The following is a 14,299-nucleotide window of genomic DNA, read 5'->3' as shown; positions in this document are numbered from 1 at the left end:
TTTCGTGTTGCAAATTGGAAACTGTATTCATTAAACAACTCCCCAGCCCATCCCCCCAGCCCCAGGTAACCATCATTCTATTTCCTGTGTCTTTGAGTTGGGTCACCTCAGGTGCCTCCTTATTGAGGGGGAGTCACACAGTGGTTGTCCTTTTGTGACTGGCTCAGTTCACTACCATCGTGTCCTCGAGGCTCATCGTGCTGTAGCCTGTGTCAGGATGTCCTTCCTTTCTCTGGCTGAATAGTGTCCTGTTGCAGGCATGTGCCACATTTTGCTTTTCCAGTCACCTAGTTGGCAGGTTCTTTGATGCCAGGCCATGGAGAAAAAAGTGCTCAGTAATGGTGCTTCTCCCCGCTCGTCCCTCCCTTGCAGGGGCTGCCTTAGTGGAGGGCCCAGCAGGTACATCCCTGCTCCAAGTCGACCTCCGTACCAGGTGTCACAGGAGAACAGAGGGAAGGAGCCCATCAAATTTGAGGAGAGTGTCTGGTTTGGGCCTCTGATTGCTCCGTCACCGTCCAGCACCGAGCACGTGTCCTCAGGGACCAGCCCCGTGTGCCAGTCGAGGATGAGTGGGCCCGGCCTCGGCCTCAAAGGCTGAGCAGCAGCTCAGCAGGTGGAGGGACGGTGAGGGACAAGCACTGCAGGCAGAGGGACAGGCCAGTGAGGGCTGCCTGCACCCTGTCCCCTCCCTGCCCTGCCGCCTCCTGGTCCCTGGAGAGGACGCTGCCCCTTATCCAGAGCCCTTCCCTGGGGCAGGAGCCCTGGATGGCCTGGAGCCCCTGTGTATGTGGCAAGCGTGCCCCGGCATGTACCTTCGCTTGTGCAGGCTCCTCCTCGGGGCGGGCGCCCTGTCGCTAACTGTACACACGGCCCGTAAGCCGTACAGATCTTGTCAGCGTGATCCACCATCTGGGGGACCAAGACTTAGGGACCCTCAATTCATCATATCCCTGCCTGGTTGCTCTTGTGGGGAGCACAGGCTGCCCACCCCAGGCTCAGGGGCCTTCTTAGACTGAGGTCCCCACCCACCCCCTGCAACACCTTTGTTAATCATTTCTCACCCAGGCAATAGGGTTCAAGGACACCACAGGGGAGGGGCTAAGGGATAGGGCAGGAGGAACAGAGGAGGTGGGGGAGCCTCCGAGGTGGGAGGTGGTGAGAGTGGAACTTTCCAAGAACCCGGCCTGCTTCCAGAGAGAAAGGGCCGGAAATGATGGGGCCCAGGGGCACATGGCCTAGACCTCTGCCGATGGCCAGGGCTCAGCCCCAAGACTGCTGGAGAGGAGAGTCTCTGTTCTCTGACAGGTCTGGAGGCTGAAGAAGAGAAGGAGAGGGCACGCCTGACCTTCCACAGTCCCCAGTCCTGCCCTGAGTGCGTGTCTGGGGCCTGGGCAGGGACTCAGGACTAATAGGGCCAAGGGGAGGCAGCCCAGGGAGGCGTCCAGCATCAGGACAGGCCCAGCTGTCTGCCTGTCACAAGGCCTTTCTGTTCCCAGCTTGGTGTCCAAATCTGTAAAAGAGGGACAACAGAAGCAGTGCCGCCTGGCTGTGTGAGGCTGCGCTGGGGAAGCTGTGGACGTGATTGGAGGAAGGGAGCCAGCTCAGCCTGGAGAGCAGAGCAGGGCAGGGAGAGCTGGGCCAGAGTTCCAGGGTTTAGGGGGATGGCTGCCCTGCGTGTGGCAAGCTGCTGGCACTCCAGGAACGTGCACACACCCCCGTTTATCACACTGCCACATGCCAGCATGCCTGCTTTCCACAGAGCCCAGCTCAGCACAGCCGCATCCTTGGGAGGGAGGAGTCTGCCAGAAGAACTGCCCCAGAGGCTGTTCAGAGCTGGCCCCCAGGAAGCAGCCAGGCGCCCTCTTGCTTGTTCCCTTCTCTTGCTGGCACTTGGAGTCACCTGAATTTTAAAACAAGGTGGTTGCTGCTGTTACAGTTACTATTATATTTTATATTTTCGGGCATTTTTAGTGTTCACTGTGTGCCAGGCCCCAAGCTAGATGTTTTCCATGGATTCCCTCATTTGATCCCAAAAATAGCCTGGTAAGTGTTGCAGATGGGGAAACTGAGTCTGAGATATTGGTGCAGCTTCTGCTTTGTGTAGGGCCTGGGCCCTGTGGTGGGATCGAGGTGAGTAGGGCCTGGTGCCCTAGAGGAGCCCATGGCCTGGGGTCTGAGGGCAAACCTGGAAACCAGCAAGTGCCCAGCAGGTCACAGGGCTGGACATTTGCTGCATGGTCACAGTGAATGCTCAGGCCTGGGGAGGGGCACGCTGCGGAAGGCTTCAAGAGGAGACCATGCAGAGCTCAGGACAGTCTCCCCTAGTCAGCCCCCTCATCCACAACCACATGGACATCAGCACCAAAGGAAACCGAGGCAGAGAGCAGCCTGGACAACACAAGGGTGGGAGGACAGCAGTGTAGGGATAGACTGGTACTGGCTGCTCATGCCCTCCCTCCAGGGCTTCCAAACCCAAGCCTTGCCCATGGACCCCTGGTCCCAGGGCCAGGCCCGCCAGGTTACCTGGCCTGCTTGGTCCCTGTCCCCAGGCCTTGCCAAGACCAAATGCCCTGCTTGCTGGCCCGCCAGGGTCCCATGGGTACCAAAGCAATCTCCATGAGTTGTGTCTGGCTCCACACTGCAGACCCTCGTTGCAACCAACACTGGGCACCTACCCTGGGCTGTGCAGCCTTAGGCCTGTCTCAGCCTCTCTGGACCTCCTCTGTAGATGAGAGTCGAGGAGACAGGAATGCACTCCTCTCAGCTCAGCTCCCAGAGCCCAGGATGCTAGGGTACCAGTCTTTCTGGGTTCTGGACTGTTCTCTAACCTCAGCCTTGTCAGGGAATGTGCCACCCCCACTGCTCGTCTGGGCAGCCTGGCAGAAGAGGAGGGCTGCCCACCTATCGCATGGCTCTCGACCTCCTGTTTCTCTAGTGGCTGTTGATGCGGTTGTGTGGCCCCCAGCCCTTGCTGTTCATTTTGTATCAGAATCTTCCAAGCCATCCACTCCTGCCCCCTCCCTCAGCTCAGGCAGGTGCTTGTGGTGGCCCGACCCCATGGATGTGCACCATGTGAGGGGCAGCTCCACCCACGCTGTCTTGAGCTGCCGGCATCTCACATGGCACTGAGTATTTGCAGCAGGCAGGCGCAGAGTGGGAGAGGTTGGGAAAGAGTGATTGGCTGTAATATATGTGGAATCGGGCAGGCCCTGCGCTAGGATGAAATGCACCCCTGGTTCTGCTCAGCCTGTCTCGAAGGGGGAGGCGAGGTGGGGCAGTGAGCGAGGACCCCTTGCTCCCAGAGCTGTGGGGCAGGGCCCAGGAGCCATCCTTAGTTTGCTCACAGAGGTTGGCAGCACAGCTTTCATGCAGGAGTGAAGACCAAACCTGGGAATGGGCAGAGGGGAGAAGCTCCCGGTCTGCACTTGGCCCACCGGGTGGCCGTGGGCTCTAAGGGTCTGTTGGGGCCACCGACTGCACCCAGGGTCATCTCAGATCGTGCCCATTGCTGATGCCCTGACTCCCAGGTCTGGCTTTATCACCCCAGCGCACTCTCAGCCGCCCTAGTTTGGATAAAGTCTGTGGTCATACCCACTGTGATGAACAGGGCCACTTCAGCACAGACACCCACACCAGGCACAGGCCAGGAGGAGGACCAGCATGGAGGCAGGAGAGTTCCCCTGGGAGGGAGCCAGCAGTGAGTGCAGGCCAGGAGAGCTGTACTGGCTGCACTGCCTGGGCCCCTGCTGGGTCCACCGCTCCCCAGGGAAGTAGGGAGCAGGCCTCAGGCAGGGGTGTGGCCAGGCCACTGTATGATTGGACAGTGGGCACACTCAACCCCCTTGTGCCTCAGTTTCTTCACCTGTAAAACAAGAATAGGCTTTGGAATTACAAGAGTGTAGTGAGATAACTAATGTGAAATCATTTGGGAAGCCACAAATCACTACTGAGTGTGAGCCACTGTGTCATCAGTAGTTTGTAGGGGTGGCTGCTCCCCACCCCCAGCACCCAGAGAAAGGAATTGGCCTCTTCACCTCACCCCATCTGTGTTTTAGGATCCAAGGCTGTTGGATGCCAAGAGCACATGAGATAATCGTCATTTGAACAGAGACCCAGTCACGGGATTCTCTGCCAGGGCCCAGCCAAGGGCATGCCATACATATGCCCATGAACACACATGCACTCGTTCAGACGGGGTTCTGGTCATGAACACACGTGCATGCGTGGCCCTGTGAAATCACTCAGGAGGGGGCTCTGTAGTTGCTGAGACAGCCTCGGTGAGTTGTCAGAATGGAAGCCTCAGTCCCAGCCATTCTTTTGAGTGAAATTACAAACTCCACGTCCAGGAGGATGGGGAGCAGGGTGCCTCAGTCGCTTTAGCCAGGCTGACATCTTGCCAAATCAGACAGCATCAAGAGAGTGATGAGCAAGAGGAGCAAAGGGCACAATGCCCAAACTGAGCCTCTGCCAGCAGGCCCAGGTACACACACACATTCTCACACTGGGTGATGGCAGAGGTCTGGCAAAGAGGAGAGCAGGGCTCAGAGGCCAAGGGGAGGAAGCAAGGTTGCAGCTGGAAGGGAATGAAGAGAAGCCAGCTTGCAAGGGCCAGGCCTGGCGTGTTCTTTAGGCATCTTACTCGACATTGAGCCCTCTTCCCCTGGGGCTGGCCCAGACCCTGGCTCTGAGTGGGAATAGAGAATTACCATCTGAAGGGACCACACAGGTCTGCCTGCTTCCAGGGCTCTCATAGGCACTGCAGTGAGAGGAGAAGGCTCTGGGCTGGGCTGCAGAGGTCAGAGCCTGTCTTGGGCAGAGGTGGGTATGAAACAGGAGAGGATGTGGTTAGAGCTGTATGGTGGGGGCCATATGGCAAAGAGCCTTGAATGCCAGGCTCAGTAAGCTGCAGTTGGGGAGATACATGAAATTTTGAGCATGAGCAAGTCAGTAAGTTGGGTCAGGCAGTGGGGTGGACTCTGAAGAGAGATCACAATGGGAGGCCATGGAGGCACAGATGGGACCTGGACCAGTATTGGAGGGATGCAGCCCAAGGCCTGGGCGCCGGCCAGGCCAAAGGCACCGATGCAGAGAGGAGGAAGGATTGAGGACAGCCCTGGGATTCCACGTCGGCTGCCAAGACGGACAACATAAAGAAGGAGCCTGGATGGGGAGCCGCTCTAGGAAGAAAGACGATGGTTGGGTCTTAGTCATGTTGAATTTACGACCACAGTGGAATATGCCAGACAATAAAAGAGGCCTGACAGCTCCACCCTGGAGATGGAGACACTGAGCAAAGAGAAATCAAAGGGCTCGCTCTGTGTAAGGCTGCCATTAGCCTTTGAGATGGAGAGGTGTCCCTTCTGACCGTCTCAGCTGCTGCTCCTCATTACCTCTTCTTTCGGCGGCAATATGGGGCTTTCAGGGTCTGGGGCTTCCATCCTGCCTTCCAGCAGCCAGAAGTTCCGCTGGAGGGACTTGGAGGGAAGCAGGGCCGAGCAGGCCCCTTCCAGGCCCTCTCCAGGGCTGCAATGTTGACAATTACAGCAGCTTCTGTTTATTGGTACCAACCATGTGCCAGAGAGTTTATGTTGATTTTTTTCTAATCACCCTAACAACCTTAGCAGGGAAAGCACCATTTTTATTCCCATTTTACAGATGGGAAACCGAAACCCAGAGACATTACCTTGCCCGAGTCACAGAGCAGAGGAGAGCCTGTGGTATGATGTGCAGGCTGCCTGACTCCAGGGCCCAGCCTCTCTCCACTACTGCACTGTCCTTCCATGTGCCACTCCTCCGGGCAGAGGAGAGCAAAGGAAGATGGGAGGGAGGTAACGGAAGGCTGTGACTGTGGTTAGATGCTGCCCCACCCTCAGGGGCTATGGGATCACATGGGAGCTGAGGGGCATGATGTGACCTGGCCTCCTTGCTGTGGTGGACAGACTCCAAGGTGTCTGTGACTCCTGCTGTTCATGCCTTTGTGTGACCTCCTCCTCTTTGGTGTGGGCGGCACCTGTGACTACCCTCTAATCAGCAGAAGGTGGCAGACAATGTTCCCTCCCACGGTTACATTCTGTTGTCCCGGCCTCCATCTTGTTAGCAGCCTGGCTCTAGACTCCCTCCTTGCTGGCTTGAGGGAGTAAGTGGTTGTGTTGGAGAAACCCATGTGTTGAGGAACTGTAAGCAGCCTCTAGGAGCTGAGGGCAGCCCCCAGCCAGGAGCCAGCAGGAGGCACAGCGCTCCGTCCTACGACAGAGAGGCAGTGGACTCTGCCAACACCCTGAGCTTGGAGGCAGGTCCTTCCCAGTCAGCCCTCCAGAGGAGAGCGCAGCCCAGCCAGTGCTGTGCAGCCTGCGAGCCTGAGCATGATGCTGCTCAGCCGTGCCTGGGCTCCTGACCCACAGGAACTGAGGAACTGAAGATGTTTGTCATTTTAAGCTGCTAAGTGTGTGATTGTTGGGAGTAGAAAACTAACACACTTGTCTTGGGAGCAATGACATTCTTTTCAAAAGGCTGGCATGGCTGCCAGGATGGGCCCGGGCAAGGATGGAAAGACAGCTAGGAAGGAGGGCAGTGGAGGTGGGGAAGGCCACGCCCTTCCTCGCCCCCAGCCTGAGCCAAAGTTGGGAGCTGGGCTGCAGGCGTCTTTGCAGGGCTGCTCCCTAGTCCCGAAAGTTCCAAAGCCAGACATGACCCTCCCTGCCTTCCCCCGTCACGCAGGCAAGGACCTAGGGGCTGCGTGCTGCTCTCCGTCTGGCTCACTGGGACTCTCCACTGTCCTGTCAGCAATCAGCACCTTTCTGCTGAATGCCTTCCCCCACCCAGCAACCCAGCATTGCCCCCACGCAGTCCTGCGGGGTCACCCTTCATGACTGCCACCTGGTGGCTCTTCATGGGGGTGCTCCACGGGCCTGGCTGACCATTGTTCATCTGTCCACACTTCTCCGTCAGGTCTGTATCCTCCAACCAGCTGTCTCCCTGGCTGCTGCACCCTCCCGGTGTCCCCACTCTTGAGGAGCCAAGCCGTGGGTCATCTGTGTGCTCCGGCCCCAGCCTGCGCAGACCCCAACAGAGAGCAGCAATGCAAGCTCCCCACAAAGGGAGCACTGGGCTTTTGCTCTGAGGGCCTCCCTCGTGGAGGCTATGGGTGAGTGGACACCCTTCTGCCTGAAGACCAGGAGCGGCAGCATTGAGGGGACTTCAGGAAAACTGGCTGGGCCAACGCCTGTGTTCACGTTCCTGCGGTGGACCAGCATGGATTTTCACTTGCAGAGCACCACACGAAGCCAAACCCCAATTTTCATTTTTTACTGAATCAGAACCCAAATCTAATCCAAAAGCTATTTCTGAAAAACCAGAAAGAAAAACAAAGGAACTACCTAAAACAAACAACAGTGCGCTGTATTTTCTGACACTCTTGGGCTGGAAGGAAACCAGAGTGTGAGGATGTGCTTTGGGCCATCTGAACTGAACAGCGCTTCCTGCTGCCCAACACTTGGCTTGGTTTTCCTGGTCAGAAGGGAGCAAGATGGTGCGAATCCACGCACCGTCTGCACCGCCTGTCCTATCAGAAGTACCCAGGAGTGAGAGCCAGCAGTGGTGGGCCCGGAGGCAGAACGCAGACCTCCCCCGCTGCCTGGACCCCTCTCTCCTCAGCGAGCACCAGGAAAGCAGGGTGGGGAGCCCCTTCCTGGGACACTCAGCTGACCACAGGGCGGGCAGGGCAGGGGTGGCCCTGGCAAGCTCAGGGAGCTCTGTCCCTGGGGCAGAAGTGCCCTGGGCTGGGCCTGAGGGGTGGGCTGGGAGAGCCGAAGCAGGGTGGGAGGCAGCATGGGCGTGGGGGCGCACCACGCAGAGTCCAAGGCCTGAGCGCCAGCGGCCCTGGTGGCGGTTAACGCCAGTACCCTGGGCCGATCATGCAGCCTGCAAAGCCTTGGGTTCCTCATGTGTAAAACGGGGGTGAAATCTCCCTGCCTGCCTCACAGGGCTGCTGTGCAGACAGAAGGCTGAGCTGTATGAGAAAACGAATGCTGCTGGCCAACGACCCTCAAATGCCTCACTCACTTCTGAGTGGAGTGAGCATGGGATGCCCCCCCTCCCCTGCACTCCAGATGATGGGGCAGAGCTGGAGGAAGAGGGGCAGGAGACCTGGGCAGAGGGCTCCCTGGAGCCCCCGGAGTATTCCAGGGGCCATGAGTGGAGAGAGGCTGATGCCTGTGTCCTTCAGCAGGAGTTGGTGGCTGGAGCGAAACCAGGTGGGGGTCCAGGGCTGGCAGGAGGCCTGGGGCAGGTTAATGAAGTATGGATCGACTGGACCAGGGGCTGATTAGCTCTGGCACTGGGCTTCTCCGGAGCAGCAGCAGCAGCATCAGTACTAATCCCTTGATCCCATTAGGAGCTCCTGGGGGGATCTCTGGGACAAGTCTGTGCCTCCCTTCCCCTGGGGACTGTCTGGAGCCGGAGGGTAAAGCTGGAGGCTTGACCAGCATCCTTCCTGCTAACTTCTTTTAACATTTTCCCTCCTCCTGCCTTCTGCTGCCACATCCCTGCTCCCGAGCCCAGAGGGCAGGTGCCTCCTCCAGCTGCCCTGGCCCCCAGGCCGCCCCACCCACCCCACCTCCTCCTGGTCCAGCTGCTGGAGCTGGCTGTGCTCTTGCAAGAGAAGGCTTCAGAGTCTGCCTCAGTCAGCCCCAGGGCCACTCAGGCTCCCAGGGACAGAGGACGGATGGCTTCTTTCCTCCACAGTTACACCAGAAGCTTTCTTAACCAGCCTCTCCTCGATAGACTCAGCACATTGACCGATGTTCTTCATTGCCTCTGGAAAGCGTGCTGTCAGATGCTGAGCAAGCCCAAGGCCGGGGTCCCCTCTGGTGGCCATGCCCTCACACCAGCTGAGCTGCATCCTGTTGAGTCTGTAATGTTTGTTCCCAGCCTGTTTACAACCGTCATGCTTATTATCATCATCCCAGAGTATCATATAAACCATGAAATACAATCTAGAAAGAAGTAAATGTCTTGTTTCTATGAAAATTAAGTTGAATGTTTTCAAAAGACTCCATAAGGTGAGTCTGAAAAAAGTTCTCCAAATTAGGTGAAGATTGGTGGGAAAAGCCATAAAAATTCTGCAGGACATTACATTCGGACTAGTCACCAGTGTCCTTCAGGTCTCAGGTCATCTTAAATAACTCAACACTGGAGGTCACAGGCGGTGCATCGCGGCATAGATGATGTCTGGACATGGATGATGTCCCCCAAGAAGAGGCCTCAGCCTGCATCAAAAAGGTGGAAGTGCTGTCAGCTGGCCAGTGCTGCATGGTTGGGACTCGGGGACGGTGACTACATATTGCACAGTAGTGGGGAAACATCGTCGATTGAACTCCTGGCTCTTTGAAAGTTACTTTCCCAAATTGAAATGTGTGGGGCATGTAGGCATCGTTTTGAGAGATTCTTCATGTTAACGTACTTCTTTGACTAATCAACTAACTACTGTTCCCAGCCTTACCGGGCAACATGGCTTTTATCTCCTCTAGAGATGAGTGGCTTGGATGGTTTCTGAGCTTGTTTGCAACCGACTCCCATCACACATACGCACACACAGACACACACACACACAGACACCATCTCTGCAACATCAGTACTGATCACACTTCACTGATGAGTGATGTGATGGAGGCCTCAGAGTGAGCTGAGATCTCCGGGCTGGGAGATGCTGGAAGGAAGCCCCTGCTCCCTCTCTCCTGGCTGTGCTGCCCACGGAATCTAACACAGCACCTGTCCACTACAGATGCTGAATTAATATTTATCAAATGGAATTCATAAGCCTCCTCTTCAGGGACTAGGGGCACTGATGAGGTTTCTGTGTGAACACCTGCAGGCTCAGAAGAAAGCCTCTCTGTAGGTTTGGAATCAGCCATCCTTGAAGCCGACCTCACACCCAGCCCTGCCTCCTCATGCCCAGCCTCTCCTGGGCTGTCCCGCCTGGCTGGCCTGGCCCCAGCCTTGGGCACATCGGATCCCTCCCATCTAGGTCCCAAACACTCCCTAGTTCTCATGCATAGTTCATGACACCCTAAAATCCATAGACAAATTCTTATAAATAGATCTTCCCATACATGGCCAATGTCCATGGCTTATTGGACTTTAAATCATGACCAATTTCATGGAAAGCTGTTAGGTTTGGCCTTGAATGCCCACCAGACCCCTGCTTTTCTCACGTAAGACATTGCTTCATCCTCACAGAGCCCTACTTGTCTTAACCTCAAGTTGCTAAAACGGCAGAACTGAAAATTCTTTAGAACTCTCCCAATCCAGCCTTCATATTTTGAAGAGGAGGACAGAGATCAAGGAGGACAAGCAGTGGGATCCCATCACCCAATGGAGAGCCGGCCAGAGCACTGTCCAGGCCACTGCCTCCCTGCCGCTGCCTCTCAGCGCTCTGCTCCGGTCACCAAATGGCCATCCCCCAGGCAGCCTCACACACTCTACCCACACTGTAGCCTTTGTCTATGTCCAGTGGAGGCTCCTGACAGCACCCAGGGGGGCAGAAAGGTGTCCTCATGTCTGCACTTGCCGAGGGATAAATGACAGTTGAGGCTGGTCACAGACATGAGTTACAAGTGTCTGATGAGGAGTCATGACCACAGCGGACCCTGGGCCCCCACACTTATTCATGCCTGCACAGTCTCCTGTCAGCCACCTCTTGTGCCTCCATGTGACCCTTCCTCAAACATCCCATTCTCCTTGCCCTTGCCCCCTGCTATCTCCTGGCATCTGGGTGTGGCCAAGCCTCCATGTTTTGGGCCCAAAGCAATTCTGGGGTCTAAGGCAGATGCAGCCTGCAGGGCCAAGCCTTGGACCACAGGCAAGCTGCTGCTCCTCCCAGGCAGAAGTGGCAGGCGGTGGCGAGGTGCTCATACTTGCAGCCCCATCTCAGACTTGGCCTCAGATCTTCTGGAGGTGGGCTGGGCACAGCCTCAGCCCCAACACAGCCCAAGCCCCACTTCCCACAAGTCTGCCACCTGCGGGCCAGCTGGCTTCCTCCAAGTCTGGGGGCTCTCCCTGTTCTGCTTAATAACCGCCTGGTAATTAGCCACACGATTTTGCTACTATGCTTATAATAGCTTCCATTAAAGTTATGGGGTTTTCAAGCTGTAATGGCTTCCAGAGTAATTAATGCACAACTGGGTTTATTGCGAAGTTTATTTTTAGAGCTCTCCTCCCTCATCCTCCCTTCCCCTTGCTTTCATAGATGTTTTGACCAAACAGACCGTATGGGATCAGAGTTGTCTCTCCATGGCCCCCTTGCACCCTTGTCTCCATCTCCCCACTTTCCTCTCCTGCCCCCTTCCTGCTCCTGCATCCAGGGAGGTGCTGGGACCCCGCTGTGGAGGTGGCTTTCATGGAGGAGGGTGGCTCTGAAGCGGCTCTGGGTCAGGGCCTGTGTGTGTCCCTATGCTCGTCCTGTGCCTGACCAGGTCTGGGGGCTCTGGGGCATGCCCCTTCCCTGCTCCTGATGGCAGCCCGAGCCAAAGGGTCTGGATTGGTGTCTGGCCCCACCACGTCCCAAGTGATTCAGGGGCTGGCCCCGCTGACTCCCACCTCCCGCCGGGGTGCTGTGATGCTGAACGGAAGTGTGGGCTGCTGTCTTTTAACACCACCAGTGCCGCCTAACAGTGTTATTACTAATGGCAGCCCAAGCAGACAAGTGAGAGGCTGAGTGGGGCCAGAGGTGTGGGCTCAGGTGAGGAGCCTGCCCAGAAGTGACAGTTGTAAAGGCAAGAAGGTGCCCAGGAGAGTCTGGGTGTGTGCGCACCATGTGGCATGCAGCTGACCTTGCCACTGCCCTCTCCATCCTGAGCTTAGAACCCTCCCCAATGTGAAGGACATTTGGCAAAGCTCTTTGGGAGTCACTGAGAACCAGAGGCAATCTCCCAGCCAGGCCTTTGAGAAGCTCCCCAGTCCTGCATCAGGTGTGGCCTGAGGTTGCCCAGCCAAACCAAGGCCCCAGCTCAGCCCTCTGTGGCCCTGTCGGTGGCCCCACAGCGTGGGCTGGGGCTGGGGCTGGGGCTGGGGTGTGGCAGGAGCTTACTCTGCTTCATCATACTCAGCACATGAGACCCGGACAGGCATCCTGGGGTGGGACACTGGGCTCTGTCACCTGCTGGGGCTGTGGAAGAGGAGTTTGTAGGAGACACAGCATGTGCCCCAGGATTATTCTCCCTGTTCTGTGCCCCACTGTTTGTCTCTGCCTGTAACCTGTAACCCTGGTGGGCTTTCCACTTCCCTGAGGAATGAGGGGCAGCCTGTCTACCATCTGCCTACGAGGAGACTGTGGAGGCAGAGTGGGCCTTTGGTAGTAGGAGGCAGGCAGGGGCTTGCTGGCCGCCCCCGCAGGAAAACAGTGCTCTTTACTGGAGAACAATGCTTGATTCCTCCCCAGGGCATCAGAGCTGTTTGGACATAGGGCCAGACAAGAAGAGCAGAACACAGTCTCCAAAGCTCCCCCTAAGCCACGGCTTTCAAATCTGCAGAGCTGCAGGGCACACGCCACCTGGGCTGGGCAGGCAGCTGGCCCTGAGGCACATCACTGCACGGTGCTGGGCATGGGTGGTAGGCACACCAGGACCCACCAGGGGCTGCCCAAGGCTCTGCTCCCTGCCGTCCTCCCTCACAGACCCCACCTGCGTCTTGCACAGTGCTCAGCACAGGAGTGAAGAGGAAGGCAGAGAGCAGGATGTGACCATTTCCGTGGTGTTCATGTGGTCTCTATGCCTGCTCTCCTTTGTCACATGAGAGAACAAGGCCCAGAGGACAATGCCACCGGCAGACCCTCTGCAGAACTGACAGGAAATTTGAGCAGGCTCCCCTCCTCACACAGGGGGTACCTCTCCTAGGGCGCCTGCTGCTGCCACTTTGAGTACTGTCTCCCCAGGGTGTGGCAGCCCCACCAGGACCACCTCTCCTTCCTGCTGATACTCAGCTCCAGTGCCCAACGCTCTGCCCTATGCACAGTAGGTGCTTCACGAGAGTTTCCTACTGATGCCGACAAAGGGAGGGCACCTCCCAGGGCCTGTCCCCAAAACATCTCTTCTTGGTTTTCAGAGCATTCACCCCAATGCTGACCCCTTTATCCAGGCTGTGAAAAAAGTATCAGGGCACAAACATGTGGACATCACAGGAGCACAGAGTACTCTCTTGAGCTGTCTTGAGCCCCCGCTGTCTATATATCTGGTGCCATCCTATGGGCTTGTGGGCATTAACTCATTTAATTCTCAGAACGACCTTGTGAAGTAGGTACTGATGTTACCCCATTGCATAGAGGAGAAAACTGAGGTACAGAGAGCTGCCATAACTTGGCAAAGGTGGCAGAGTTGGGACTGAAACCAGGGCAGGTGTGTCTGAAGTCTGTGTCCTTAACCTGTGCACCCTGCTGATTCTCGTGAGCAGGCAGCACCGTGCCCCAGGCCTGGGGAGATAGAGCCTCACTTCGCCCAGGCGGCAGGCAGAGGCCGTCTGCAGGGAGATGGTGGTCTGGGCCCTACTGTGAAAACCCTGCTGCTTGTGTCCTGGAGCCGGGTCTGGCCCTTCTGGGCGTCCGTCCCCGGCCCAGGTCTCTGGCCATCCTCTTCTGCTCTCTCTTGCAGGTGTCCACCTCGCAGGGCTCCTGACCGTGCCCCGGACAGCCACCCCTCTCAGACTCTGGTTGAGCTGGACTCCGCAAACCTGCTTCCGCAATGGGTGGGTTGTGAGTGCTGGTAAGGCCTGCTAGCCAACATTCGGCTTCTCTGCCGTCCCCGTGCCCGGGCTGCCCAGCCCATTCCTGTTCTTTTCTCCCCTGTGCTCGCCACTGTCTGCTGCTGCCGCCCTTGGGGCCGCCCCTCTCCTGACCTTGCCACCGCTCAGGTAACGAGGAGCTGTGGGTCCAGCCAGCCTTGGAGATGCCGAAAAGACGGGACATCCTTGCGATCGTTCTCATCGTACTGCCCTGGACGCTGCTCGTCACAGTGTGGCACCAGAGCACCATCGCACCTCTGCTGGCCACGCATAAGGGTGAGCCCCTGCCCCTGGCCAGCCCCGGTCCCGTCTCCCAGCCCAGCTTCAGTAATAAGAATGACCACGGCCATTCTGATGGAGTTCTTATTTTCATTTACCAGGCAGCTGGGAGGAGTGAATGATCCAGGCCAATGAGCTTATCATTTTGGGGGTCTTGGCCCCTTTGGGAATGATGAATGCTGCCACACACACACATGCACAACTCTGCATCCAGTTCCAGGATGTGCAAGGACTGGAGCATTCTGCGCTG

At 57.0% G+C, this 14,299-nt stretch overlaps 1 protein-coding gene across 9 annotated transcripts in view; it reads left to right on the top strand.

The window, feature by feature from the left end:
• The window catches only part of B3GAT1 (beta-1,3-glucuronyltransferase 1), a 30,846-nt gene that overhangs the window by 7,641 nt on the left and 8,906 nt on the right, over positions 1-14,299 (top strand). For 3 of the 9 annotated variants that reach the window (XM_070273967.1, XM_014741320.3, XM_070273969.1), the window contains exons 2-3: positions 13,641-13,734; positions 13,900-14,046. In XM_070273967.1, the coding sequence (XP_070130068.1) occupies positions 13,731-13,734; positions 13,900-14,046 (151 nt within the window). In that variant the 5' untranslated portion in view covers positions 13,641-13,730. Of the gene's footprint in view, positions 1-6,948; positions 11,079-13,640; positions 13,752-13,899; positions 14,047-14,299 lie in introns of those variants that run through there. The other 6 variants (XM_023645183.2, XM_005611731.4, XM_070273965.1 and 3 more) reach the window with 5 other exon arrangements.

Source organism: Equus caballus, chromosome 7 (genome assembly GCF_041296265.1).
Source record: "Equus caballus isolate H_3958 breed thoroughbred chromosome 7, TB-T2T, whole genome shotgun sequence".
NCBI classification, from domain to species: domain Eukaryota; kingdom Metazoa; phylum Chordata; class Mammalia; order Perissodactyla; family Equidae; genus Equus; species Equus caballus.
Note: the sequence above shows the minus strand (reverse complement) of the source record. Positions and strands in the feature narration are given on the sequence as shown.